The sequence below is a fragment of the Pongo abelii genome, chromosome 14, assembly GCF_028885655.2.
Source record: "Pongo abelii isolate AG06213 chromosome 14, NHGRI_mPonAbe1-v2.0_pri, whole genome shotgun sequence".
Classification (NCBI taxonomy): domain Eukaryota; kingdom Metazoa; phylum Chordata; class Mammalia; order Primates; family Hominidae; genus Pongo; species Pongo abelii.
In genome coordinates, this window is record NC_071999.2 from 56880534 (window position 1) to 56907660 (window position 27127).

General features: G+C 47.2%; 1 protein-coding gene across 1 annotated transcript; it reads right to left on the bottom strand.

The window, feature by feature from the left end:
- Positions 1-230: 230 nt before the first annotated feature.
- On the bottom strand, positions 231-26226 carry LOC100451133 (cTAGE family member 2-like). Its single transcript, XM_054529061.2, is given in 2 exon segments — positions 231-7170; positions 7173-26226. Coding segments are annotated over 2 exon segments (2409 nt in total). The 5' UTR covers positions 9505-26226; the 3' UTR covers positions 231-7093.
- Positions 26227-27127: the final 901 nt, after the last annotated feature.

Consider the following 27127-nt stretch of genomic DNA (forward strand, 5'->3'; position numbering starts at 1 on the left):
AAGAGAACCTGGGTCCACACACACTTTAATGAAGCATGGTTCCTGAGTGTGGCTGCATCTGGCCCAGCTAGAAAGTTGTACCTAGCATTTGACCTGCTAAAAAGCGAAGTTCCACGTGGTCTAGAGTTCAATGCAGAAATATCCCTGGTACATATAAAGAAACCACTCCTGCTGGAGGGGTGGCGCCCAGTGGAGCTGCCTGTGCCCCACCCGCCCTCCCACGCCTCACGCCCCTCTCAGTTGTCAGTTGCCCCTGGAACAGGTACTTCTGGAAATTCATATAGCCAAGGAAAGTCAAAAACGAAGAAGAATCCAACAAAAACACAGAAACACATCAGTTTACTTGGGTCAATGGCATTACTAACTACCCTCGGAGAAGCCTGAACACATCTTCAGTGCCTCTATTTTCCTTTCTGCCCTCCCCCAGTGCCCACTCCATCCAAAGTCCCTTTACAAAGCTCTGTGACAGTGGCTCTCCTAAGTATCTAGAAATACCTGCTCTCCTAAGGCTCACTGCCTCCCCCAGTTCAGGCTTTATCAGCCTCCTCCCACAACACGTAGCCTCCTCCCTGCTTTCCCTACCTCCAGCCCAGCCTAGCTATAATCCTCTGGGCAGAAGACCCATTGGGTGTGTTTACATACGAAATTTGTGCAGAAAATCCACATAGCTCCATTGGGTTACCCAGTCCAGAGCAAACACGCCAGGCCTTTCTCACTCTGTCATCCAAGTTCAAAATCCAAGAGAGTACAGTTTCAAGAAGGAGGAGCTTGGGAGGTTATCCACTGGGGTCAAGCTCCATGGAAAGGTCATGTAATAAAAAAACTGAAAAGAATCACTTGGGATGTGGTATCAGGGGGGTGTTACTGCAGACCTCTGGAGAAGCCATTTCAGGGGTGATGTCAGAAGCCAACGTGCACTGGATGAAAGAATAAATATAGGTAGATTCTCTGTTTTATAAGATGTAAAAATCAAGAGAAACAAAATGAAAAAAAGCACTGATGTTGAAGACAGTTTCCCAGTTGCCTTGTTACATTTTCAGTGTGGGACTGAAGGGGTGGTGGGCATTGCTTCAACAGAATCACAACACATTTTGCCCTTCTCACAGCCTGGTGCCTGGAAAAGCTTTGGGAATTATTAGCTGCTGCTATTGATGTTGAGGGCATCCACATGCCTTTAGAACCAGAATCTAAAATGTTCAGCCTCTGAATGTCTAAAATGAACTGCTGAAATGTTGCAGATTTAAAAATTAGAGGAAAGTTATTTTATTAAATATATTTTAGAATATACGTTTTATAGGAAGTATGTTATCATAGCTACTCTAGAAGCTGAACTTGGGAGAGTCCCATGGTTAGAGGGACTGAGCATTCTGCCAACAACCAGCCCCGCCTTGCCAGCCGGGCCAGTGAGCCACCCCAGAAGCAAGGCCCCCTGCCTCAGTCAAGCCTGCAGGTCACTTGCAGCCCTGATGGACAGTCTGTGGGCAACCTCCTGAGAAACCCAAACTGGAACCATTCTGCTAAGCTGCTCCCAAATCCCTGACCCACACAGACAGTGAAATAACAAATATTCATTGTCCGTTTAAGGCACTAAGTTTTGGAGTAATTTATTTTGAGAAACAGATAACTAACACAGCCCTGACAGCAATCAGTTATTGGCTATGGGATGCCGAGGGAGTGGATAACTTTCTAGCATGGTGGCTTCTGCTCTGCAAGGGCAATTCTTCAGGAAGTAGGCGGCTGCGGTGAGCAATACTCAAAGCTGGGAGATGAGTGCATCCGCCTGGTAAAGGGGCCCTGGGCAAGGCACCAATAGCATCCACTGGGGGTGTTGATTATAATCTACCTAAATATAGTTTTGGTTTTGACAGGTCAGTTTGTACACAAACACAATTGTGGAAATATTTTGCACTTCTTTTGAAGGTCTCACCTCCTTAGTGTGTGTATCCAGGCGGTACACAACTAGAACTGCATGCACGAGGCAGCAGCAGTGGGAAGCAGCAAGGTAATCTAGAGACACTTTATTTATTACTCACTAAGTCCCAAAAAGTGCTTGCAAATATAGAAAGTGCAGGTAGAGATGATCAATAATAACTAACTATAGTGTCTTCCCTTCATTGCTATTCAGGCCTTGGTTTCCAATAAGACACTTCATAACTCATTCCTAAGTGCGCTGTTGGAAGTGGGAGGGCGGGAGAGGCGGCATACGAATGAGGTCAGGGAGGGAAGAGAGACTCTATGTCAGATGACAATGTCTCAGTTGTCACTTCAGGTTCTGGCTGCTCTCTCCACTGTACAGGGAAAGCCACCAAATAGAGGGCAAACTGCTCCCCCTATTCTCCCCAGAACACCCCTTTCCCCTATCCCTAGGTGTAAGTGCAGGAGGCCCTGAGCATCTAATGGAGTCAGATGCTAAGTTAAACACCCAGAAGTCCCAGTTTCTATGGGCCAGAGGAAAAGGCAGAGTGCTATTTCCAGACTTCAGTGGCAACTGAAAAATGAAAAAGACTTGTGTGGGTGTGGGGCCAAGGCTGCCCCAGAATGCCCAAACTTTAGCTTCAATAAACCTATCATAGCCATAATGAGGCAGTGCTGGGGCAGAAAAGAGAACCATATAGGGTCTTTTGCTCTGGCAGAATCATACCTGGTTGGGCAACCAAAGCGTCTTCTCACACCTGCCCCCCATGACACCATTTGGGTTTCTCCAACAGTCTTCCGTGTGTGTGTGTGTGTGTGTGTGTGTGTGTGTGTGTGTGTGTGTGTGTGTGTGTGTGTGTGTGTGTGTGTGTGTGTGTGTGTGTGTGTGTGTGTGTGTGTGTGTGTGTGTGTGTTTAGAAAGAAGCATCTGGTCACCAGAAACTCAGATGCCAATAACTCTTAACAAAAATACATTCACACTGGACAAGTGAACACTCAACCTAACACAGAGCACCTGTGGCCCTGGGATGCTAGGAGTGAGGTGGTTTTCTGCAGTGCTGCTTCTCATTCACCATCAGCATCAGAATCAGCATGAGCTTAATGACTGCTTGTTGCCTGGTTTGCAGTGATGATGACAATGATGGTGATGGTGATGTTGATGATGATGATGATGATGATGATGATGATGATGATGATGATGTTAATGAGCCCATGGACCAGATTTAGTGCTGCTGCCTATTTTGAAATTAAGAAATACATGATGACAGAAACTGAATTAAGGTAGCACTGGGCTAAAGGCAGATGACTGATGACTGCTTCGTGGCTAGCTTATATGCAATTCTTATGATGACCCTAAGGTAATTGTTGATGATGATGATGACAATGATAATGATTATCATGATCATGATGAGTCAGATCTGGGAAAACATCACCTGGCCTTCAGCAGCTAATGCATAGTAGTAATGAATAATTTTCTCTGGGCTTGAATAGGAATTCATGGTATGGACGTGGAAAAGAAGGAGGCTCTAGATCAAAAGAGAAAAGATAAGCATGGTCCGTTTTCAAGATATTGTGGAAAGCACAGGTTGAGCAATCCAAAAATCTGAAATGCTCCAAATTCTGCAACTTTTTGAGTATCAACACGATGCTCAAAGTCATGCTCAAAGGAAATGCTCATTGGAGCATTTTAGATTTTAGATTTTCAGTTTGGGAATGCTCGACCAGCAAATATAATGCAAATATTCCAAAATCCTAAATCTAAAACACTTCTGGCTCCAAGCATTTCAATTAAGAAACATTCATTCTGTACTGATGTGGAGGCTGAGAACCTTGAATTTTATTTACCAGGTAGGGGAACATCATCATTAGTAGGATTTCTTAACCTCATTAGTACTGACATTTTGGAATAGATAATTGTTGTGGGGGTCTGTCCTGTGTGCTGTGGGGTGTTGAGCAGCATCCCTGGCCTCCACCCACTTGACGTCAGTAGCACACCTCCAGTAGTTACTGTGTACAATATCTCTGGACATTACCAAATGCTCCTGGGGGAGGTCAACAGCACCCTCCTTGAGAAGCATTGAGCTAAGAAAAACAGCAGACAACGCGAAGCAGTCAACAGAGAACAGCCCTAAGCAGGAGAAGAAATGTCAGGCTGAAGGCAGCTCGTGCAGGGAGAGAGACTGTCCTCCCTCTTCCAGAGAAAAGAGCTGTCACGACACTGGACGAGGGCCTAGAGGCAGGACTTCAGAGCAACAACCTCAGAGAGCCATGATTCCAGAGCAGTCTCAGTGCCTGCTGTCACCACCTCGGACACGGCAGGTCCCACTCACCTCGGCTAGAGCCGCACCTGACTCACCCAGTCACGGAGATGCCACTGCCCTCCTGAGGCCCTCTCATTTGGAAAGCACCTTCTTCAGGGCATCCCAAGGGAAGCCGGAGTTCCTCTTCAGCAGGGCTTTGAGATGTTTTCTAGCATGCCAGGTCCCTCCCTTCACAAAGGAAACACCCAGAGAGCAGGGAGGCAAGGGGCAAGCCCTCCCTCGAAGCAGCGGGGTCGACCCAAGCAGGAAGTGGAATCCTGCAGGGAAGCCGCCCGAGCCCGTCTGCCTGCCACAGGTCCCTGTAAAAATGGTAGAATAAGTGCTAGGAAATGCAAATTGTGATCAAGGGCCGTGAGACACTTAAAAAACTACACCTTGGTTTCCAAAGAAACAGAATGCTATTATGAGAGGCTCTGCCTCATTAGCCTTGGTTAATGTCAGCATGTGTCTTAGGACAATGCCCCGTGGTTCTATGTTGGAGAGCAACTCAGCTGTGATGCTGCGTTCTCTTCCCCAGTCGGATTGAGAATGAAGGCTTCACCTGGGGCTCTGAAGCAGACAGGTAGGAGTCTCGCTGAGACACCTAGACGCAGAACAAATGACTCATCAGGATGAAGCTCCACCACTGCACAGCAGAGGAACGTGCACTGTACCCAGTGGTGACTTGGGGCTCAGGCTCTGGGAGCCAGTGTGGCACCTCACAGGCTGTGTGCTCTGGAGGGACTGAAATCTTCTCCTAGCAAATGGTGGACCAGGCTGGGGTCCCTGGAGCAAAGAGCAGCATGCAGGGCTGGGCTGTACCTGGGGGTGTCAGTAACCCCTGCAAAGGCTAACTTAGACCGCTAAGGGAACTCCCCGAGGCATCTAATTCAAAGGGTGAAATAATCTAATGAGTGCAGCCACACAGAATGAGCAGTTATCGGGGAGAGAAGGGATTCACTGAAACGAGGCAGGCTTTGTAGGGGTCCCATAGCTCCACCCTTGGGCCCAGGGCAACTCCTAGGGCCCCAAGCCAATTCTGAGCCCCCACCAAGACAGGGATCCCCTAGAGCTTCAATGTTCTCATATGAAAAACTAGGATAATGAGGCCTAACCACAGGTGACTGTGAGAACAAGGAAGAACATATGAGAAAGTGCTTCATGGGCCCTAAAGTGGGGAGTAAATGTTGGTTGTTATTGGCCTAATTGCATATGCTTTACAAATGGTACTTTCATTGTAATAAAGCATCTGCATTTCTATAGGAGAAGGTCTAGAGTTATTTTAACTCCTGATAAGAAAATAATACGTCCATGAGAGACCCTGACCCTGAGGCATTCAAACAGTTTGCAAACAGGCCTGGGCTCCCTGCCAGCACAGGCAGGCACTCCCCGGGATCCCAGGCCCTGGGGCAGTTTCAGAGGCAGCAACCCAAAGCCACGCCAACCCTCCTCTAAAAGTACAAACAGTCCCTGCAGGCTCCTGGACAAACACCCAACTGACCCTTGATGCTGGGGACCAACAGTGAAAGGGAAGCTATACCCTGACTCCACACTAGCAAAGACAAACGAGCTGGAACTCAACTTCTTTCTGCTCTTCCTATTTGATCTGGTCTGTTCAGAAAGGCCTTTGCAGTGCTTTGAAGCCACACTTCTGTAGCAGGTTGTTTGCAAAAACAACTGCAATGACCCTCCCCTCCCACATAGTTAATGTTCCTCTCCTCTCAACGTGAGCAGGGATCTGGGGCACATCTGTGACTTGCTTTGATCCATGGGATGCAGCAGAAGTGATGTTGCATAACTTCCAAGCTGAGGCTTTACATGGCCTTGTGGCTTCTGCTGTCTTGAACGGCCTTTGACATCCCCTAAGGGAGCTCACTCTAGAGCCCTTCATGAGAGGCCACATGAAGACAGAGGCTCTGATACCATATTAACCATGTTTTTTTATGTATTCTGACACTTCCGACATCTAGGGCCTTGCTGACCTTGGCAGGCCTGTCCCTCCCAGGGTTAGCCAATTCCTAGAGACAGTAAACAACTTGCCCTTGAGCGTGCTTTTCACACACAAACCAACCAGTCCAGAGCTCATGCCCCCAGCTACCTACTTTATCAGCCTTCCACAGGACTCACACACTCTAGGCCACTATTCCTCTGCCCTAAGCACCCCAGGGCCAGGTACAAGACAACTAGGGACAGCCCCTATACCCAGAGCCTGCTGAAATTACTCAAACTATAATAGCTAACCTTAACCGTGCTCATCTTGCCTCACTCATTCCTTCCCATGGAAACCACCGTAAAGGCTCTTGCCCATGTTTTTCCATCCCTCCTGCCTTCTCGCTGACCATAGTGCCTCCCTATTTAGTCCTGCATGGCATAGTACTTTCCTTTCTCTTGGGATCTGTGAGTAACAAACCATCTTTTCAGTGGCAATCGACTCTTGATCTGTTGGTCTCTCCATACCTTAAGAATAATGCAACCTATATATATATTTTAAATCAACTATAATTTATTTAATTAAGCATAAATTTACTTTCACATTTGTCCACAACCACAGTAAATACAGTTCTTGGAATAAGGACAAAGCCTTTAGAATTTAAAACTTCCCCACCTGCAAGATTACATATATAAAACTCCCACTACTGTTTAGATAACAGTGGATTAATCAAATTAAAATAGTTACACTATCTAGAATAAAATAAAATGGAAATAATTTACTCATAAGATTCATATTTAAATCATCCTTATTTACAAAATACTATCCTGAGAATTATAATTCTATTAAGTTTCAATTTGAGCAAAAGTGTAATCACTGAAGTAACAGCAGTTACTTCAACTGAAAATGAGAACAGTCAAAACGACTTTTGAAGAGAGCGAAAATATTGTCAGGTTTCTTGCTGTGGTTCTGGATCTTCAGTAGCAGGCTCATTTGAAGGCAGACTTAACCCTGAAGGGAACTCACTCTATCTTCAGAATGTGCAGGTGGGGGGAAAAATCCAGGTCTTGGGGGAAGGTAAGGAGGAAAACCCCTCGGTGGACAGACATTTCTCATTGCAAATGGAGCACGTGGTGGACCTGGGACATCCCTTGGTGGAAAATAATCTGGAGAAGCTCCAAACATGGTTCCTGGAGGAGGTGGAGGGAAAGGAGGTCCTCTTCTCATGAACGGGCCCCTCATATCCACTGGAAACAATGGACCTCTGATTGGAGCAAGAGGTGGAGGAACAAAGCCAGGGCCAGTTGCTTCATTTTCAGTGGGGAGAGATGAATCAGGCACATTTAAATTACCAAGATTATCTTTGGTATCATTTCCACTGGATTCCATTTCTGAAGGCATTGACCCATCCATTTTATCCAAAGAAGGTATATTAAAACTTCTGAGTTCTGCTGGTCCAGAGCATCTAGCAGAATTAGAATAAAATCTGTCTTGCCTTTGTGGAGGAAGAGCTGAATCAGGATATGACTGTACTGGTGGAGGAAACATCATCCTACGGTCCTGTTCCCACGGAGGTGACAGGGGCCCAGTGTCAGAAGGAGTCTTTTGAGTATCAGTAAACCTATCACAGCTTGATTCTCCTCTTTCATTGGTAATCTGGTGGTCCAGAGGATTCCCTGGGCCTCTTAAGCCTCTTCCTCCTCCCGCTGGAAGCAGAGGTGAGAGTCTGAGTGGACCCTCCAACAAAGCTGGAGGATAGAGAAAAGCTCTCATTTCAGATGAAGGCCGACCCAACGGTGAGGGACCATATGAGGAATGCTCTCTGCCAAATGCTGTATTTGGAACATCAAGTGCATAAGGATCTTTTTCTAAAAGTTTAATTTTAAACTCTGTTTCAGCTAATTTTTGTCTGTTGTGAGCATTTTCTTTCCTTAAATCATTGAGGTTTCTTTCAGCAGTCCATGCTGCCAAACAATTATCATGTGCTTTTTTCTCATGGTATATAATCTTCCCTTGATAAAAATGAATAGTTCTCTCAAGTTCTTCTTCAAGATCTTTGGCTCGCTTTCTGCAGGTCTCCAGCTCTTCAGTGGCATGGCTGATCATTTTGTCTACTTTAGAAAGTTTCTCTTTCTCTAACCGGTTATTTTCCTCTACTATTAATTTCCTGTAGAGTTTCATTTCATTTTCTTGATATAACTCAGTCATTACTTTAACTTTCTGTTGAAGTTTCTGATTCTCACATTCAAAATATGTGTTTTCCGACTGCAAAGATGCTTGTTCCGTCTGAAGATTTTTAATATGCTCTCTAAGCTCTTCCTTGGTTTTATCAACTTCAGATAACTGAATATAAATTTGGTTTCTTTCTCCTTCTAAGGTTGTTAAAGAAGCATTTAACTTAGCAGCATGAATCAGTTTCTTCATATCTCCTTTTGGAGGATTATCTAAGTAAGCACCATCTTTCAATTCACTGTTCATTTCCAATTCCAAGTTACCATCATCCATTATGTCTTCTTCCAGCATACCAGCCTGATCTTTGATCTTCAGCAAGCACTCAGTCAGAGTCTTGATGTGATTTTCTTTATCATTTAGAACTTGTTCTGTGTGCACTTTGGAGTCTTCAAATGTTATTTTCTGTTTATTAAGTTCACTCACTTGTTCTTTCCATACTTCAGCTTCTTGCAAAAGCTGTTTCTGGCTTTCCTGAAGTTGAGAATTTTCACTCAAAGCATCTTGTATTGCTATCTTCAGTTTTTCTTCCTTCATTTGACATCTCTTGAAGGTCATTTTGGCTTCAGCTAGTAGTGATTTGAGGGATTTTGACTCATCTTCTAGAGACTGTATCCTTTTGGAAATATCCGCCATCACCTCATCTTGTTCAGAATGTTTAGATTTCTCCTCTTTTAACTCTTTTTCTAGACAGAGTATTTCATGCTCCAGTTCAGAATTGGACCTGTTCAGCTTTTCACAGGTTGCCTCCAAACTTTGTGTTTCTGTTGCCTCCTTCTCAAAGCTGGCATCCTCTAAAGATGACTCTACTTCATAGCCTTCATACTCTTTTTGAACAAGGCTAAATTTTTCAAGTAGTCTACATTTTTCTTCAATTAGTCCAGAAAGTGCTACAGCAAGCTCTTTCTCTCTTCCCACATAAAGCCGACTCCTAACAGATCTAAAACTTCTCCACAAAAAAAAGGGAACAGCAAAAAATCCAACGACAGCTGCACATATCACCAATTCCCATGGAAAACCATAAGGATTCGAATTTGGTCTCACACCTTCAGGCAGTGCTGCCATAACCCTGGGTAGCAACTGCAAGACCAGCCCCAAGTACAGCTGAGGGGTAGCCCTAGGCTCCTCCATAGTGCCAAGGCTGCTCTGGCAGTGGCCAAAGTAACCACGGCCTGTTGAGGCCACAATAAGCAGCAGAGAATACGCAGCCTTCCGTTCGGAACGCAAATCTGCGCCTGGCAACCGGAGCGGACCACTGTGGAGTCAGCTGCGGGGGGATCTGGAGGACGCGAGCACCCACAGGCCTGACAGGCCCACGCTGCCCACCCCAGCCCCCTTGTTACACTCTACATCCTGAGGCACCGCTAAAACCTGTATTTTAAAACAATACCATGTGCAGAGAAAGATTCAGGTGACCCAGCATCCCAGCTATGCCCATCCCCAAGCTGACACCCTAGCTAAATGCAGTCTTGTGCGTGAGCCCAGGTGAGGCCAGCAGAAGAAACTCCCAGCTGACAGAATGATGAGGGATAACAAATCATTGTTTTAAGTCGCTAAGCTTTGGGGTCATTCATTATGCAGCAGTAGCTAACTGAAATACCTGCCACCTTATCACTTTGGTGTTTCAGTATCTGTTGCCTGAAATCATTAATTTGGGTGCTTGACTAAGATTATGCCCCATGGTAAATTGTGATAAGTAATTTTATAGCTAAAATATAAATTTTCTGATTGACCATTACTTCATTGAAGAGAGATTTATTAAGCTCCTCCCAGATGAGGCAGATTATGCTTTTTAGGTTAACTCCTTCCAGGAAAGGGCTCACCTCTGCCTAGCATGATCCTCAACTATCCCACGCATGACTGAAAAACACTAATCTCATCCCCAGAAGATCCAGGGCACTTAAAACAGTGCTGTCACATAGAGAGTGTTCCTCTTAACTGTCCATCAAACGTACCTACTCTGTGTCTGTTTCTGAAACACTGGCACTCCTTCAACACGGATGATGCCCTGCCCTGCAATGAGCCGTCACCTCCCGAGCATGCACATATCTTCAACTCATCCGGAAAGCTCGCTCCTTCAGGAGAGGAACCAACTACCTAGCAAAATGTCCTTCACGTACTAGATGTTCTATAAATATTTTTGCTTAATTGGTTTCTGGAGACTCTGGGTTTTTTGTTTTTTGTTTGTTTTTGCTAGGCACCAGTTGGCTGCTCTAAGCCTGGGCCCACGCTGACCTGACAGTGGGTGTTCACATTGAAACAGAGGTCACATCTGCCACTCCCCTGCCCACAGCCTCCATTGGCTTCTAACCTTGCCCGAGACAGAGCCTCCCGGCCCTCCATGCACTGCCCAGCTCCATCTCCTCCTCTCCGACCCACTCCCTCCCACTGCTCTGCTTCTGCCTTCCCCTCCTTGCCTTTCCCTGAACACAACAAGCCCACTGCTGCCTCAGGGCTTTCCCGCTTCTTTCCTCTGCCTGGACCACCCTTACTTCAGGCACCCACATGGCCACTCCCTCAAGGATCTGTTTGAATGTCACCTGTGTCGCACCTCCCACCCTCACCCTAGCCTTGCAGGCTCTATCTCACTTCCTTCCTTTGTCTTTCTCCATAGCTGTCTTCCTCCATCATGGTCTGACAAACCACAGATTCATCTATTTGCTGATCATTATGTAAAGGTCCAAAAGGGCCAAGATGCGGCGGTTTTCCCTGTTTTCCCAGTCCCGACGACAGTGTGTGCAGCAGGTATTCGGTAATTATTAAGAGGCGAATGGACACATGAGAGAGAGGCAGAGCTCTTGAGAACTGTTTCCCATTCACGCTTGTTCTTTGTGCTGCTACCTGTGGCTGTTCTGCAAACAGCCTTCTCCGTGTCACGTGGGGGCAGCAGGCTCAGGAGCACCGAGCCATGCCTGGCACATCCTCCACAGAGCTCCCAGCCCACATACATTCTCAGGAAACTGATCTCTTACTAAAAGCTGTGGGGGACTGGAGAGAGGGTTTACATGGTACACCCTTTGGCCACACTTTCCAAATTTCCCTCTAAACGCCTTTCTCTTTCTTTCACTAAACTTCCTCCCTAATTATTGCCAATTTGTTTCTCTAGGACCACTCCAGGAAGCCTCACCAGCCCCTAGACCCAGTAGGTGATGCTCCACAGCTCCACATGCCCCAGACATGTGGGCTACCAGCGGCACTGACCTCGGTGTCTGCCCACTGACCCCTGCTCATCCACCCATCACGGCCTTGGAAGCTCAAGGGCAGGGACAGTGGCCCCCATGTCCAGTGCAGTCCTGGCACATAGTTCACATTTAATGAATGCTCACTGAATGGATGAATGAATGCATACATGAATGAAGCAGAAAAAATACTTAGGAATCTGAAAAGTTAGACGGATGGAAATGACAATAGAAGGAGCTTCAGAGTTAGAAAATTAACACTTGTGAACCTAGGATTCTGCCTGCCATTCAGGACTAACAGGTGTCCACTAAACAAAGCTTTCCAAGGAAAGCAATTCCACAGCTTCACCCCTTCCTCTTTCTGGGCAAAGCCTGTTAATTCACACACCAAATTAATAGATGAGTGGGCAAACTGCATTCTCAGGGTTCAGTCTTTGCTCATGTTGTCCTAAAGCTAATGCTTCGTGTGGAATGCAGTTGAGGACCTCGGGTTGAAGGTGAAAGCTCCTCCCCATACTCTTAGACATCCCCTTCCCCCAAATGGCAAGGTCAGGAGCTTCAATCCCTTGCATAAAAAAATTCTACTGAGATACACTGAATTTTAAACAAGTAACCAAGGAGCTAAGTGAAGCAGTTTGCTTTTACCAGTGGCATTTTGAAATTTACCAGGAAGGTTTTTAAAAAATAGTATTGGTGCCAAAGAAATGGGAGGGGTGTTCCTGAAAAGGGCAATGCAGCAGAATGAACCTCTTGGAATGACTGTAATTATATTGTCTCCCTGCTCTCTAAGCCAGTGACAACGTGTGCTTACTGAGCTCTTCCCTGATGAGCAGGCCCCTCAGTCCTTTTTCTGGAGTTGCAGCTGCATTGCAGGGGCAGCTTAAAATAACCCAAACCCAGGCCAGGCTGCAACTGATGTCGGACGCTCTAGGCTACAGGGCTTGGGGCAGCACCACCTAGAGTCTGCAGCCATTATGGTGCATGTCCTTCTGGGGGATGCTAATGACCAGGAAGTCTCCAGAGGATTGGGCCAGCCAGGAAATACAGCCTGCCCTCATCTATTAGCCTTTTCTCCTGGAAAAGATGTCTGCAGTACAAACATCTGATGTCTCTGGGAAAGAAATACTGCTACACATGCTCTAAAGATGACAAATAAAATCACCACAGCCTGTTGTCATCAGGCAGGCCTGTGGTGATCAAACAGCATGGCTGGGATTTTGGGTGCATTTGGGAGGACCCAGGCAGAAAGAGAATGCCAGAGGCTGTCAGCCTGCTGCACAGCTGCAAACATGTTAAGAGAGACAGACAGGCAAAGTTGACATCTGTCAGGGAACAATTAGCTGCCATCAAGCCCTTACCTCTGTTCAGCCCTCTGCAGGTGTGAGATGTTTGCAGATGTCCTTCTATTCTAACAGTTTCATCTTCACACACATTGAGAAAAAAGGAAGCTGAGCGTACATGCTGCAAGACGAAGTCACTTGATTCCCAAGGTCAGTTTAGCTCAGGAACAACAATCACCAGTTCCACGGGTGCTATAGGCCAATGCATGCAGAGTTGGATCATGTAATTTGTCATATAATGCCTCATTTAATCCATGAATAACTCGATGAGGTGGGTCATATTAAGCTCGTTTAATACATAGGGAAACTTGACGCTTAGCGGGGCTGAGCAGCACTGTCACCAAGGTGGAGAAAGCCAGGCAAGTAGAGGTCAGCCAGGTATGTCTGTTGCACTGGAAACGCCAGTGCTCTCCTGCTCGCCTTGCAGGTCTTGAGACTGACTGCAGCATCTCAGGCCAATTCAGGGAACAGGGGACAGGCAGCTCCCACCTGAGGTGTAGGGGGCTGGAAGGGACATTCCTCTTGGGGACCCAGAGCTGACTCCTGGGATTCCCCACTTAGCCCACCTGCCACCATGTAAGGCAGGCGATGGAGCTGTGAGTTCAGCCTCTGACTCTGCTACTCTGGGCAAGTCCCACAACCTCCCTGAGTGGCAATGGTTAATTGCACTGCCTGAGAGCTGGCCATACAGCGCATTAGCTGAGAGATCCTGGCTCCTCAGAGTGTGGCCCACAGAGCAGCAGCCTCACAGCACCTGGGCACCAGCCCACATCTGCTCAGTCAGAATCTGAACTTTAACAAGACTCTGACTCCAGGGGCACATGTTAGAGTCCAAGACGCCCTTTTGAGGCCCATGTTTGAATTCCAGCTTCAAATCCTGGCTTGGCCATTTAGTGGCTGTGATTTCGGCTGTTACTTAATTACTCTGTCAAGAATTGATTCAGGTTTTGTGGGCCTAAATTTTATACAATCTGGAGTATTTTCCTTAAGAAAAGGATATAAAATTACAAATACAAAATTAGGTACAAAAGTGATGTTTAGAATGTAAAGACTTCACGGCAAATTACAAATATTGAAGAGCTGGAAAGTACCACAAAAACAGTAAACAATACAGAAAAATCATTTCATGTTTTTATCAACCAATAATACACTTCTGCAATACTTTTATCCTGTGCTTTGGGGCTCTGATTGACTCTTCATCTGGCTATGATTTTATACAAGACAATTCAGCCTTTTCCCTAGCAAGGTTGATAGAAATGTTTCATTATCAATAGTTGGAATGTGTAGAATATGCCACTTCACGCATAGACATACTCATTAGATACAGCACTACTATTGATTTCTGCCCTAAAGATACAACAGCTGCAGTGAATTGTATTTCTTGGAGTTGCCACTGAAAAAGAAAACAATGCATGATGCGCTTAAAAGTATATAGGCCACATTAAGTATGTTCCTGACAAGAGAGACCTTTGTTGATGAGAATCGACTCTGTTAACAATTTTACATGTCAGATAATTGGGAGAATTCTCCAGAGTAGCTTTGAACTCCATATACTACAGATCTGGAGTTCCTCTACTGTTCATGTTCCTCTACATATACACAGAGACACGCCCCTGTCACCATGCCCCTGGGTGAGTCAGGAAGTAGACAGTGGGAATAGTCCTGGGTCCTGGAAGTCATTCCTATACAGGGAGCACTTGATACACAGAAGTGGTAGCAAATCATCTGAATAGATCTCGCTCATTCAAACTAATCGTATCCCCAACTCAATGACCTTTTCCCCTTAAAATCACTGACACTTGGCCAAGTGCGGTGGCTCACGCCTGTAAACCCCAACACTTTGGGAGGCTGAGGCAGGTGGGTCACGAGGTCAAGAGATGGAGACCTTCCTGGCCAACACGGTGAAACCCTGTCTCAACTAAAAATACAAAAATTAGCTAGGCGTGGTGGTGTGCACGTGTAGTCCCAGCTACTCAGGAGGCCGAGGCAGGAGAATTGCTCGAACCCGGGAGGCGGAGGTTGCAGAGAGCCAAGATCACACCACTGCAGTACAGCCTGGGTGACAGAGGGAGACCTCGTCTCAAAAAGAAGAAAAAAAATCACTGACACTTAACACAGGGAACGTGTATGTGCTGGAAGGGACACCGGCATGAAGAAACCTATCTTAACCAATTACAAGTGAAATATTAATAACTAACTTTGCAAAACTTGCAAAACACATGACCAAGAGAACCCATGGCTGGGCCCCTTCCAGAGCCTGACAGGGGCCTGTGCATTACAGAAGCCTTGAGGGAGAAGCTTCAGTGAACAGCCCAGTGAACGGCCCAGTGAATGGCCTCTGTACTCTGGTCTCAGTTCTTTCTCCATGAAATAGTGGGAACAATAGTATTTTACATATGGGCTGTGTGAGAGCTGGGAAGAATAGATATGTAAAGGGTTTCTATGTACTTGTCAGGGTGCCTGGCATATATTTAAGGTTCAACAAGTGGTAGCTATCATCAATGCATTCTTCCCTTGTTGAAAACTTCTTATTTTAGTCTGCATTTTAGTCTAGAGAAAGGCGCCACATGGAGCCAGGTGCTGGCTTGGGTTTGGCCCTTCCAGCCATCCAAGCATGGACCGAGCCCAGCCCTCCTTCCTAGGTTTGCATCCCAGGCAGGGCCTGGTTCCCTGGGGTGCCATTGGCCCAGAGCCCCTCAGGGTCACCTCAGGTCAGTTACCCAAGAAATCCTTAAGTTTCATCTTTTAAATCATCCACCTAAAATTTATTTTACCTCAGTGATTTTTCTTCTGAGAATCCTATTTAAACACACTCTTTCCCCCTTCAATTAAACCAGCAAGAATTCAGTACCCTTCTACCCCTTCAACTCTTCCTCCACCCCCTGAGCATTCCCATGCATCATTCTCCGGCATCATTCTCACTGTATCCTCAGGCTCTGGGAAGCTGCGTGATCACCTGAGGTGATCCAAACTCAGGTCTGTCTCGCTCACCAGTGTTTTCTCCATTCCCTTATGCAGAGGAGGACAAGTAAGGCCCCGTTAATGCTAACCTGTGGGCTTAAGCCCTAGTTGCCCATCTGCTGACCAGGCCGACATTCACTAAAGACCATGAATATGACTTACGGGTGCCAGCCCACCCACCTCCTAGTCCCACACTGCACCTGCAAACATCACCATGGAGCTCCACAGGGCAACTGTTCCTTCCTCGTCTAAGTGACTTGCCAGTGGACCAGCGACATCCCAGGTCTCTCTCTCTCAACAAATGGCAGCAGGTTGGTGGGGCTGTGATGCTGCCAGGTGACGGACAAGTTTTATTAAGCCTGAGTAAAAGACTGGAGGCAGCTGGGGCCAAAGAGGAGTTTGAGCACCCAGAGAGGGTGCTCAGGGAAGGAAAGAGGGAGAGAGCAGAAGCAGGAATTCCAGAGGAAATAATATAATTCAAGAACAAAGATGGACAGGCACCCCTAGGTTCCTGAATCTTCCATCTTCTGCCACCCCTGCCCTGCTCACATATCCAGGTACCCTTACACACCTGAGCCAATCCAGTGAGCTGTTTTCTGGGAGATGCTAGGGAAACCCACACGCTACTGAGGACTGGTGCCATCAGCTAGTCCTGCAGTTTAAGGACAATGTTTCTCAGGGCTGTGCAGAAGGGCTCTGCGCTAAAAGCAATTCTGCTATTTACTAAGTATGTGTTGGGCAAGTTACTTAACATCTCTGAGTTCACGCTTCTGAGCTGCAAAATGCATTGATGGGGCTTAAATGAGACGACAAAAGTGCCTGCAGCAGCCACCCGATAAGTCACAATATCATCACACTTCTGGGTTGACCCCGGTCTCTGCCCCCAGGGAGTTCCGAATTCTCATGTCCCAAACTGCAAACTCAGTGTTCTCCAAGAATGTCGCCCCTCTCCTCCCACCTCTAGATGTTTCAGTAACTTCTTTCCTGTTTATTGAGAGATTCATCCCAGTGTCCTCTCATTCCCTTCTGTCACTCTGGGAATTTCTTCCATCAATTTTGCTTCCTTTTTCATACCTGTCACCTGAGCTTCCAAATATCAATCTCTCTCCATCCTAAAAATATTTCTGTGCCTCATCCCTGCATGCTCAAAGGTGATCTTCCTTCTCCTCTTTACCACCACAGTTCTCAAAATAATGATTGGCATTTCTTGAATGTTTCTCTCGAAGGCCCTCTGTGAACTCCTAGTGCCAATTCCAGCAATGCCTCAGGGTCAGCACTTCCTCCTGCCACCTCTGCACCTTCAGCTGTTCTCCATCCTGGAACTTTCCTGACAGCCCCTTGGTCCTCATCTCAAGTCATCTGTAACATTTAATGTGACTGACACTTCCCTCTTTAAAAATCTTTCTCAGTGTCTGGATATTTTAGAATTGCACATGGCAGTATGAAGGGGTGGAAAGACACAGCGTCCGGGATTCACTTTAAATTACTTCAGCAAATAAAAAAGAGAAAAAGAAAGAAAGGAGGAATAGAAGAAGCAAAAATGATATGGCAAAATCTTGACAATTATTTAATTCAAGATGTTCAGGGTGGGTATATGGGGATTCACTCTTAGTCTCTGTATTTCTACATACAAAGCAATTGACATTTTCCATGTAATTTTTTAAACTATTTTTATTTAGTTAGTTTTTGGAACAAGGTCTTGCTCTGTCATCCAGGCTGGAGCACAGTGGTGCAATCACAGCTCACTGAAGCCTGAACCTCCCCAGCTCAAGTGATCCTCCCACCTCAGCCTCCGAAGTAGCTGGGACCACAGGGACACGTCACCATGCCTGGCTAATTTTTGAAATTTTTTTTTTTTCTTTTTTTTTGGTAGAGACAGGGTTTTGCCATGTCGCCCAGGCTGGTCTCAAACTCTTGAGCTCAAGTGATCCACTCACCTTGGCCTCCCAAAGTGACAGGATTACAGGCATGAGCCACCATGCCCAGCCCATAATTAGAATTATTTTTCTTTCCTGGACCTCCTTATCACACATCTCTCCTGGCTCTGCTCCTTTCTGAGACCTCCTCCTATTCCCATCTTTTCCTTCTCTTTCTCTACCTGCTTTGTGAACAATCAATGCTTCCCAAGGCCCTTGCTCGCCTCTGTGTGAGGTGCCGGTGGCCAGTGCCGAGGCCCGGGTGAAACTCCCCAGCCCACTGATTCACCTGAGCCTGCTCTGAAGGTAAGCCAATGCTATAGCTTTAGTCCTGCCCTCTCTACAAACACCAGATCCACATGTATTTTTAAAAATTTACACATATTTTAAATATGTATATAAATACAGAGAATAAGAAGACAAAATCCCTGACCCACTACCCAGATTTAACCAGTGCTGACATTTTGGTACATTTGCTTCACAGTTTTAGAAATAAGTTACAAAATATAGCTGAAGGCCCTGACACACCTCTCCCAGACCCCATTCTCTTCCCTTGCTCCCCATAGGAAACCACTGATCTGAACTTGGTATATAGCCCCAGACCATGTTTGTACTTTGACCACAGAGGCTGGTGTCTAGAACAGTATATGAAACAATTTTTTTAAATCTTCATGGCTCTTTAGGTATGTCTGTAATTTTTTTCACTCAACACTGTGTTTTCCCCATATTGATACACACAGATCCTGTTGGTTCATTCTGAACGCTGCAGAGTAAATACTTTCTCTTATGACACACATCGCAAGTTGTCTGTCCACTTCCCTAAGCGGACGTCTTGGCTGTGTCCCGAGCAAACGGTGCCATGGTGACCTGCCTTTGCGGGTCTCCTGCTGCGCACCTGCGTGAGCATGTCGCTCTCCTCACCTGCCAGCATCCCTGTGACACTTTCTTGTGCTTGTTTGCTTTTCTGACTCCCCCACTCAAACGCAAGCAGAGAAGGTATTCACTTCATCTCTATGCTATTAATGCATCACGCCTAGCTCATAGTGGATTAATATGAAGGAGAAAAAGAAGGAAGGAAGGAAGGAAGGAAAGGAAGAAGGAAGGAAGGAAAGAAGGAAGGAAAGGAGGGAGGGAGGCTTTCTATCACCAGGCTCAGGAGCTAAGGACTAGGCAATATGTGGAATTATTTTGTGGAAGTCCAGGTATGACATTGCAGTGAGGAATCCAAGAGGCATTTTAATAGCAATGTATATGCCTGCAACCAAAGAACATACTCTGAGCAAGCGTTTTACCTCTCAGCAGAAAGATGTGAGCTGCTGCCTGTATTTTGCACTGCTCCTGAAACAGGCATCTGATAAAAGCTAGTTATTGAATATTTGGTGTCATTTTCCAGATGAAGAGAACTACATGGTCTCAAGCCAGCTAAGACTTGACAGAGAAAAGATAAGACTTTGACAGTAATTCAGCCAACGTGTATTTTGACTCCTGCTCTGTGCCAGGCAGCACAGGTGAGCCCCGAGGAGGGTCTGGGTAGGGCATGGCCTCTTCACTCCCCTACAATCCACTCACCACATGAAGCAAATCGTCACGCCCCTCCTTCAAGCCCTCCAATGTCTTCCAGCAGCTTTGCAATAAAGTGTCAACTTCTTGCTCTGCTGGTCTCTCTGAGATCTGGGCCTGTTCTTCCTGCCTCCCTCCATCCTACCCATGTGCACCAGCGCTGACCCTCCCAGCCAGGTCCCCTCAGGGCTTTCTCACTCACAGGGCAGCATCTTCCCATGGCAATCCCCCTCCCCATCTCTCATCACTGCCTCCTCTACCCTGCTGTCCTGCTACAGTGTCTTCATGGCACTTTCCACTGGCAGAAATGACAGGATTTGCCTATTATTGCTGTATCTTTGTTCCACTAGAATGTAAACTCATGAAGGGCAGGAGCCTTGTTTGAATGGTTTCTTGGCTGTAGATCCCTCACCTACAATTGCGACAGTCACCTAATGAGTATTTGTTGCAAGTGGACTTCCGGTGGCCTTCAGATTCTCTGCCCCATCGTGCCTGAGGCCCAGCTGTGAAACTGCAACACTCCTGCACTCCAATTATGGATTCCCCTTAGGCTCAAACTCATTTCATTTTGCTTCTGATAACTGCAATTCACAGTTCTGCGACGCCTGGTGGGAGAGGAGCTAGGCAGAGAGCTTGCTGGATCAGGAGGCAGCCATTGAGTGCTGACCCTGGTCAATACGCAGACATTGATCCGCGAACGGAGATGCGGCTGCACATTTCTCAGGCTGTCAAGTACCTGCAGTGACCATGAGCAGTAAGGCATGTGGCAAGAGATGGGGCAAGCCTGGGTTTTCCTTCAAGACCTGGTGCAGAGCAGGTGTTCAGATATCTAGCAGGTTTGCCTCTCAAGCCATAAACCTGGGTCTCTAGTGAATTGCTATTCCAGCCTCTAATTCCACTGGGCTGGAAATTACAGATTGGTTGTTACTGGACTCCAGGAGGCTCCCAAAGTCTCACAGGAATCCAGGAGACTTAAATGATCCAAGGGCAGGAAAGAAGGCTGCTCATCCCAGCCTAGCAGCAGATTTGCTCCTCAGTCTTCAGCGTCTAAGCTCAGAGCAGTTCCTGCGAGTCTACCTCCAGGCAAGGGAATCTACCAAGGTGGGGCACCCCTGGGGGCTGTCCCTCTCTAAGACACACCAGGTACCCGCTGCCTCAGAGCTCTTGCTGTCAGAAGCCCACCTGAGCACACATCCAGGCAACACCTGTCCTTTGCTCACCCAGGCCACAGGGGAAGCTCTGGGCAACTCCTCTTCCAGGACATTAATGCAGCATAAGGAGATAATGGTCTGCTCTACTTTCAAGCCGTCAGAACTTAAGGGGCTCAAGCATCTTTCTCTCACAGACATGTGCCCCCTGCTCTCCCCTCTCTCCCACTCAGCTGGGGAGCGGAGGTCCAAAGCATTTTCTCAGAAACTCAACCTGATGTAATCTTTCTCACATTCTTTCTCATCAGTGTCCCTCCCCACCCACTGTGTGTGCGTGTGTGTGTGTGTGTGTGTGTGTGTGTGTGTTGGGGATACGTGTGTTGGTTCAGCCTGATCATGCATTCTCTCCACTCTTTCATTTATACATGTGGGTTGTGCTTTTTAAAACATAACTGTCAAGACTTAACGTCTTTGTTTTCTTGTTCCTCCCTCACATCTCTCTGCAGGCAGCCCTGGCCTCTTGAGCAGGGAGTGTCAGAGGGTGGAGATGGCATATCAGTTCATCCTCTACAGACCATCCAACCACAGGAGTTATCGCTTGAAAAAAGTTTCACAGGTCGTTGGGAAATGCTGGGCACATGCCCTTTTCTTAATGACTCACAGGGCAGAGGCAGATAAACACAGGAAGGGTCATCTCCAGGAAAGAGCCCTGTTTATACACTAGTGATTCCCAAATGCACTCAGCTTCAGAGGCTTCTTCAGAGTAGTCTTGGGTGGGCGTGGCCCAGGCTTAGGCTCCTGTTCCCAGGACTGCTGGGTTGTATTTCTACATACAAAGCAGTTGATACTTTTCACGGTAATTTTTAAAATTATTTTTATTTATTTAGTTTTGGGGACAGGGTCTGGCCCTGTCACCCTGGCTGGAGCACAGTGGTGTGATCACAGCTCACTGCAGCCTCAACCTGCCAGGCGACAGCAGTGACTCCTGTGGGACAGGGATCACACCTGCAGAAGAGCTTAGGTGGGTGGATTCACTTCCTGTTGCAGCTGTAACAAACTACTGCAAACTTCATGGCTTAAAACAATGCAAATTTGTCCTGTTACCGTCCCAGAGGTTGGAAGTTTGAAATGGGTCTTATGTGCTAAAATCAAGATGTAGGCAGGGCTGGGTCCTTCTGGAGGCTCTAGGGGAGGATCTATTCCTCGCCTCTTCCAGCTTCTGAGGCCACCACAGTCCTTGGCTTGTGGCCCTGCCTCCATCTCCAATCGCATCCCTCCAACCTCTTCCTCTATCATTGCATCTCCTCTCTGATCCTCCTACCTCCCTCTTAGAAACACCCTTGTGATTATCTGGCGCCACCCACATGGTCCAGGATCCTCTTGCCATGTCAAGACCCTTAATCACATGTGCAGGGCTCCTTTTGCCCTTCACAGGCTCTGAGGACTCGAATGAGGATGTCTTGGGGGCCACTGTTCTGCCTGCTGCAGGGTGTGGTGCTGGAGGCATGGAGTGGGCTGTCTGAATCCTCCATCAGAGTCAGATGATGGCAATGTAACCTCATGTGGAGCTGGCTGGATGATTTTTGGACAAGCCTCTGTTGGCAAATGCTGATAAGTCCTAGGCACTCTGCACTGCAGCCTGCCAATGCCAGCAGGGATGGGAGACTACACTTTTGACAAACCAAGTCCAGTCCTAGACATTGAGATCTGGGCTGCGACTCAGTCCTCTCTGCCCCATCGTGATGGGACCTCTCAGGAGACAGAATGCGATGGGCTGGTGAGGAGCTGCTCTGTGACCTGACAGGCTTCACTGCCACCACCACAGCCACCTGGGGAGGCAATGGAATGGGTGGCTTGTTAAGGCCAGGAAAAGCAACAGTGTCAGTTGTGCCACACCCACACTGAGATCAGTTGAAAGCCCATGGCCAAGCACCAGACCCTCAGGCAGCACATCTCACAGTGGAAAGTGCCGGCAGCCACCACTCAGATGCTTTGGGGCTGGCGCTGTGGACTTGAGAGCCACTGGTGAGACAAACAGCTCCAAAGCTGCCTGTTCAAAGAAGAAGAAGAGAGAAAAAGAAGAAAGGAGAGAAGGAAGGGATGGAAAAAAAGGAAGATGGAAGGAGAGAAGGGGGTAAAAGAAGAAAGAGGAGGGGAGGGGAGGAGAGGGGAAGGAAGGGGAGGGGAGGGGACAGGAAGGGAGGAGAGGACAGGGGGACAATCCCCCAAGCCCAATTAGCCCTCAGCCACCCCTGCAGAGATGAGCAGCTGTCCTCCAAAGCTAGGAGGCGCTCTGGTTTCATTGCAGATGAACATCAAGAGAAAATCTCACCCACAGGCAGCAGTTTGGTCCTATTTTCCCCAGGTGGGTACCTGCCTTTTGGCACCCCTCAGACGAAGCCCCTTTGGAGGCTCTATGAATTATCTCGAGTTAATAGTAAGCATCAGGCACCCTCAGGGCTTGGGGCTGGGTAAAGAAGAGGAGGAACGACCTACTCCTGATCAATTTTGAAAACCACCCCTTCCCTCAACCTTTCAGCTACCCTCCCGCCTTACAGCTGCTTCTCCCCAGAGCCTTGCCCTTTAGTCACTCCTGTCTGGGACTGGCCACCTGGCGGCCTTCTAGAGGTTGGCGCCCTAATCAGATGTCGTTTGGACTCTCCTCCCCCACTGTTTAAAACAAAACAACAACCAAAAAAACACCCCCTCAGGCCGGGCATAAGTGGCTCTCACCTGTAATCCCAACTCTTTGGGAGGCCAAGGCAGGAGGATCACTTGAGCCCATGAGTTCCAGACCAGCCTGGGCAACACAGCCAGACCCCTTCTCTAAAACAAAAACAAAAACAAACAAAAACCTCTTTTCCTCTTTCCCCCAGTCCCAGGAGAGGAGGTGCTGGGTCTGTTGATGGTCTCCACAATCCTGCCAGTGGGGTTGAGTCCAGGGATGGAGCCCCCATCTGCCCTGTTAATCTTCCTAGGACCCCCATTTCTGCATTCTTGGGGCCACGGTTCAGAGAAGGGGGCAGAGAGGGGATGGTGGAGTCTCCTGAGTTGGTGGAAGAGAAAGAAGAGAGCACTGCCTGGCTGTGCCTGCTTCCTTCCATCCTGCCTGAATTCTGCCTGTCTCCAAACAGTGTGGCCCCACTCAGCCTACTCATCCCCTTTCCTGCTCTCCCCAGCAGCCAGGATGCACCCCTCACTGCATACAACAATCATGCATCACCTGGACCATAAGCCCTCTCCTCCCCTCCCGAGCAAATCCCTCCTGTGCTTGACCTCACTCAGTTCTCACCCTCTCTGAACAGCATTCCCAGAAGATCTCTTCTCTGTATCTGATGTAAACTGTATTGTGGGAGGAGAGATTCTGTGGTCCCTCCAGTATGTTTGGGAAATGTGGATTCTATGCTGCAGGACTTCTCAGAACCTTCGATATAACAAGACCTGCCGGCAGGGGGTGAGCCAGCACACGTAAGGACCTCAGGCCCTTGACACCTCTTGCTCTGGGAAGCCTTCCTGGCATTACTAGACATTACTCCTTTCTAAATTTTCTCTTGCACTTAGAAGGAATGCGCCACTGTTTAGCTCTTTCTTAGTTGCTCATTTGTTTTCCCAAAACTCCATTGCCTTCGTCTAGGCACCCCATAGCAAAGCAGCTTGAGGACAGGAGTCCTGTTTCATACCAGGCTAAGCACCTGGCAGGAACATCATATTTCATCGACTGACTTCTAAAACTGATTAAAACTAGCAGAAAATAGTGTCAGCTTTCAGATAATTTCTCCACTTAATTGCCATCTTACATCATCAGCAAAAGTACTGCCTGTGAGCACTTTCCACAGGAATTGAAACAAACAAGGAAGTGATTCTTAGAACAGATGCCACCAAAGGTGGAATTAACTTTTTTCTTTCCTTGTACTAATCTAGATGGTTTATCAATAGCAATACACACATCCCTACACATCACACATACACACACACACGCACACCCCTACACATAATACACAAATATAGGCACATAGAGCTATCCCAGACAGCCTCTCAGTTTCAGTAGTTACAGAGATGCATAGAGATGTGTACCAGAGCCTTCCTTGGTAACTCATGCCCCTTCCACACTTCCTCCCACAGCTTTGCCAAGGAGAGACACTCTGCCCATTCTGCCCTGACCATGTGACTTTCCCCTAAACACCCCTTTCCCACCCAGGCCTCCACCTTCATATTCTTCCATGAAATCACACTTCAGTGCCAGCCCAGATGCCACCCTTCCTCCCCAAAGCTAAGACCAGACATGATTTTTTCTCCTCACCAAATCCCTCTCCTAAGACACAGGAGCTCCTTCTGTCATTAGCTGTGTGTGTAGTAGTGTGTTTATGTGTGCAGTGGTGTATGATGTGGTACATATGTGTATGTAAATGTGTGTAAGGTATCTGTGTTGTGCGTATGTGTCTATGTGTATGTAGTATGTGAGGCATATGTGTATGTGAGGTGCATGTGGTATATGGTGTGTGTAGTGTGACATATATGTGTGGTGTGTGTCTATGCGTGTGTGGTATGTGGTGTGTGTGGTGTGTGTGTGTGGTGTATGTGTCTATGCGTGTGTGGTATGTGGTGTGTGTGGTGTATGTGTTTGTCTTGTCTTCCCTGCACTGGTTCCTTGAGGCAGGCTCTGTGCCTTCCCTGAATCCTCCCAGGCTCAGCGTGGGCTCAGGACTCCCCTGGGGACCTGGAGATGGGAGCCCTTCCCGCAGTGACCTCCTTGCTGTGGCTTTTCCTCACTCACTGTGGATGAAGCCACCTCCAGCTCCACAGCCCCCGTTCTGGTGACTTCTCACTTGCCAGGAGAGGCCAAGCTAACCTGGGTCCCTCCAGGAGATCCACTTTGTGGGCAGTGGACACAATTCACTAGTCTTCCCCACTGCCGAGGTGAGGGCGTAATCAGAGTAAAGCCATGGATGACACAGGGGAAAGCCCTGGAGCATTAGAGCAGCCTGAATGTTTAGGCTCAGGAAGAATGGAGGAGCCTGTGAGAGGCAAAACAGGTTAAGGTCCCTTCATGGTTGGGGGTTGGGGGGTGGGGTGTGTGTGTGTGTGTGTGTGTGTGTGTGTGTGTGTGTGTGTGTGTGTGTGTGTGTGTGTGTGTGTGTGTGTGTGTGTGTGTGTGTGTGTGTGTGTGTGCGCGCGCGCGCGTGCAAGGAGCACAGTGGGTGGGGACAGGGGCGTGCTGGGAGCAGGAGGGATGGAATTATCCTCTGAATGCTCTAAGGTGGGACAGGGAGCAAGGATAATTGACAGTGATAGCACAAGTAACATTAAAACATTACTAGATCATTCTATGATGCATTTATACTTCTAAGCATGTTGCACATCATAGATATATACAATTTTATCTATCAATTTAAAAAATAAAATAATAAAACAAACATATATATAAAACACTGTTATTCAGAAAAACAAAGATTAACTAGAGATTGGTGGAGATTTAAGGGGAAAACAAAGCCCCCAGCCTGAAGCATCTAGTGCTTCATACTTTACAGGAAACCCCAATAAACCCAAATAAGTGTATCCTAAGTCACAAACAGGCAATATCAGCTTCTTTGAGGTTCCCAGAAGTAATACATGTTAACATTTTTAGCTGGATCTAAGCTTATATGGATTTTGGCATTAATTCCGAACACTACATAGGAAAGAGAAAATGGAAGTTTATAAAACACCCATATTCCTCCAAAATAAATAAATAGACGATCCCCTCATTGCTCCCCACCCCACCCCGGGAACTATTAATAGCAGGTTATTCTGTGATTAAATTCACACGATGCCACGGCCCACTCGCTGCTGTGATGGAAGTACCATACCACCGTGCTGGGTTTATATTTAGCCACCAAAGCTGGGTCATCAGAAATAGCAGAGCAAGATTGTTCTATTTTAATCAAAAATTAGTACATTCTTTAGGAATTCATATCTAAAGGCAATATAATTCTGTCCTGGAGAAAAGGGAAAGATATTTTAAAAGGTTGCTGAAAATGATCGAATTACTGAATATAAGGCAGGTGGGCTGAATGAGATAAGGTCCTGTCTTCTAAAACCAGACTGAAATGCCACATTAAAACTCATCACTTTCCTCATCTCCACACTCTTGCTCACTAGCACCCTTTACACTCACGTCCTCAATCCCCACTGTGCACCAGCATCATTCAGGCAGTCAATAAATATTTTCCAGGAGCCTGCATCCTATTCCATCCCAGATGCTCCCTGAGAGCTTTTACCTCTCCAGCCCCTACTTGGGGATGCCACATCAGTGCCATTCTAACGATGACTGCCTTTTATGAGTGTCCGCCATGTGCCATGCACTGTGCTAGGCATTTTATGTACATAATTCCCCTTAACCTTCACAAGCCACGGAAGCAGCAGTGAACTCATTTTACACCGATTCAGAAGCCCAGAATGGTGAGTGACTTCCTTAAGGTGTACAGTCGGGTTTTGAACTCAGGTCTGCCCAACTCCAAGGCCAGTGCTGTTAACCTCCCCTACATTCCGTGGTCTTCCACTGGACCCAGGGCACACTGAGGTGGAAGACACATGCAAAGACCACCAAGAAACAAGAGCACTGGGGGTCTGGCCTGGTGTCCAGTAACTGGACAAATGCAGCTCTTTTTAAA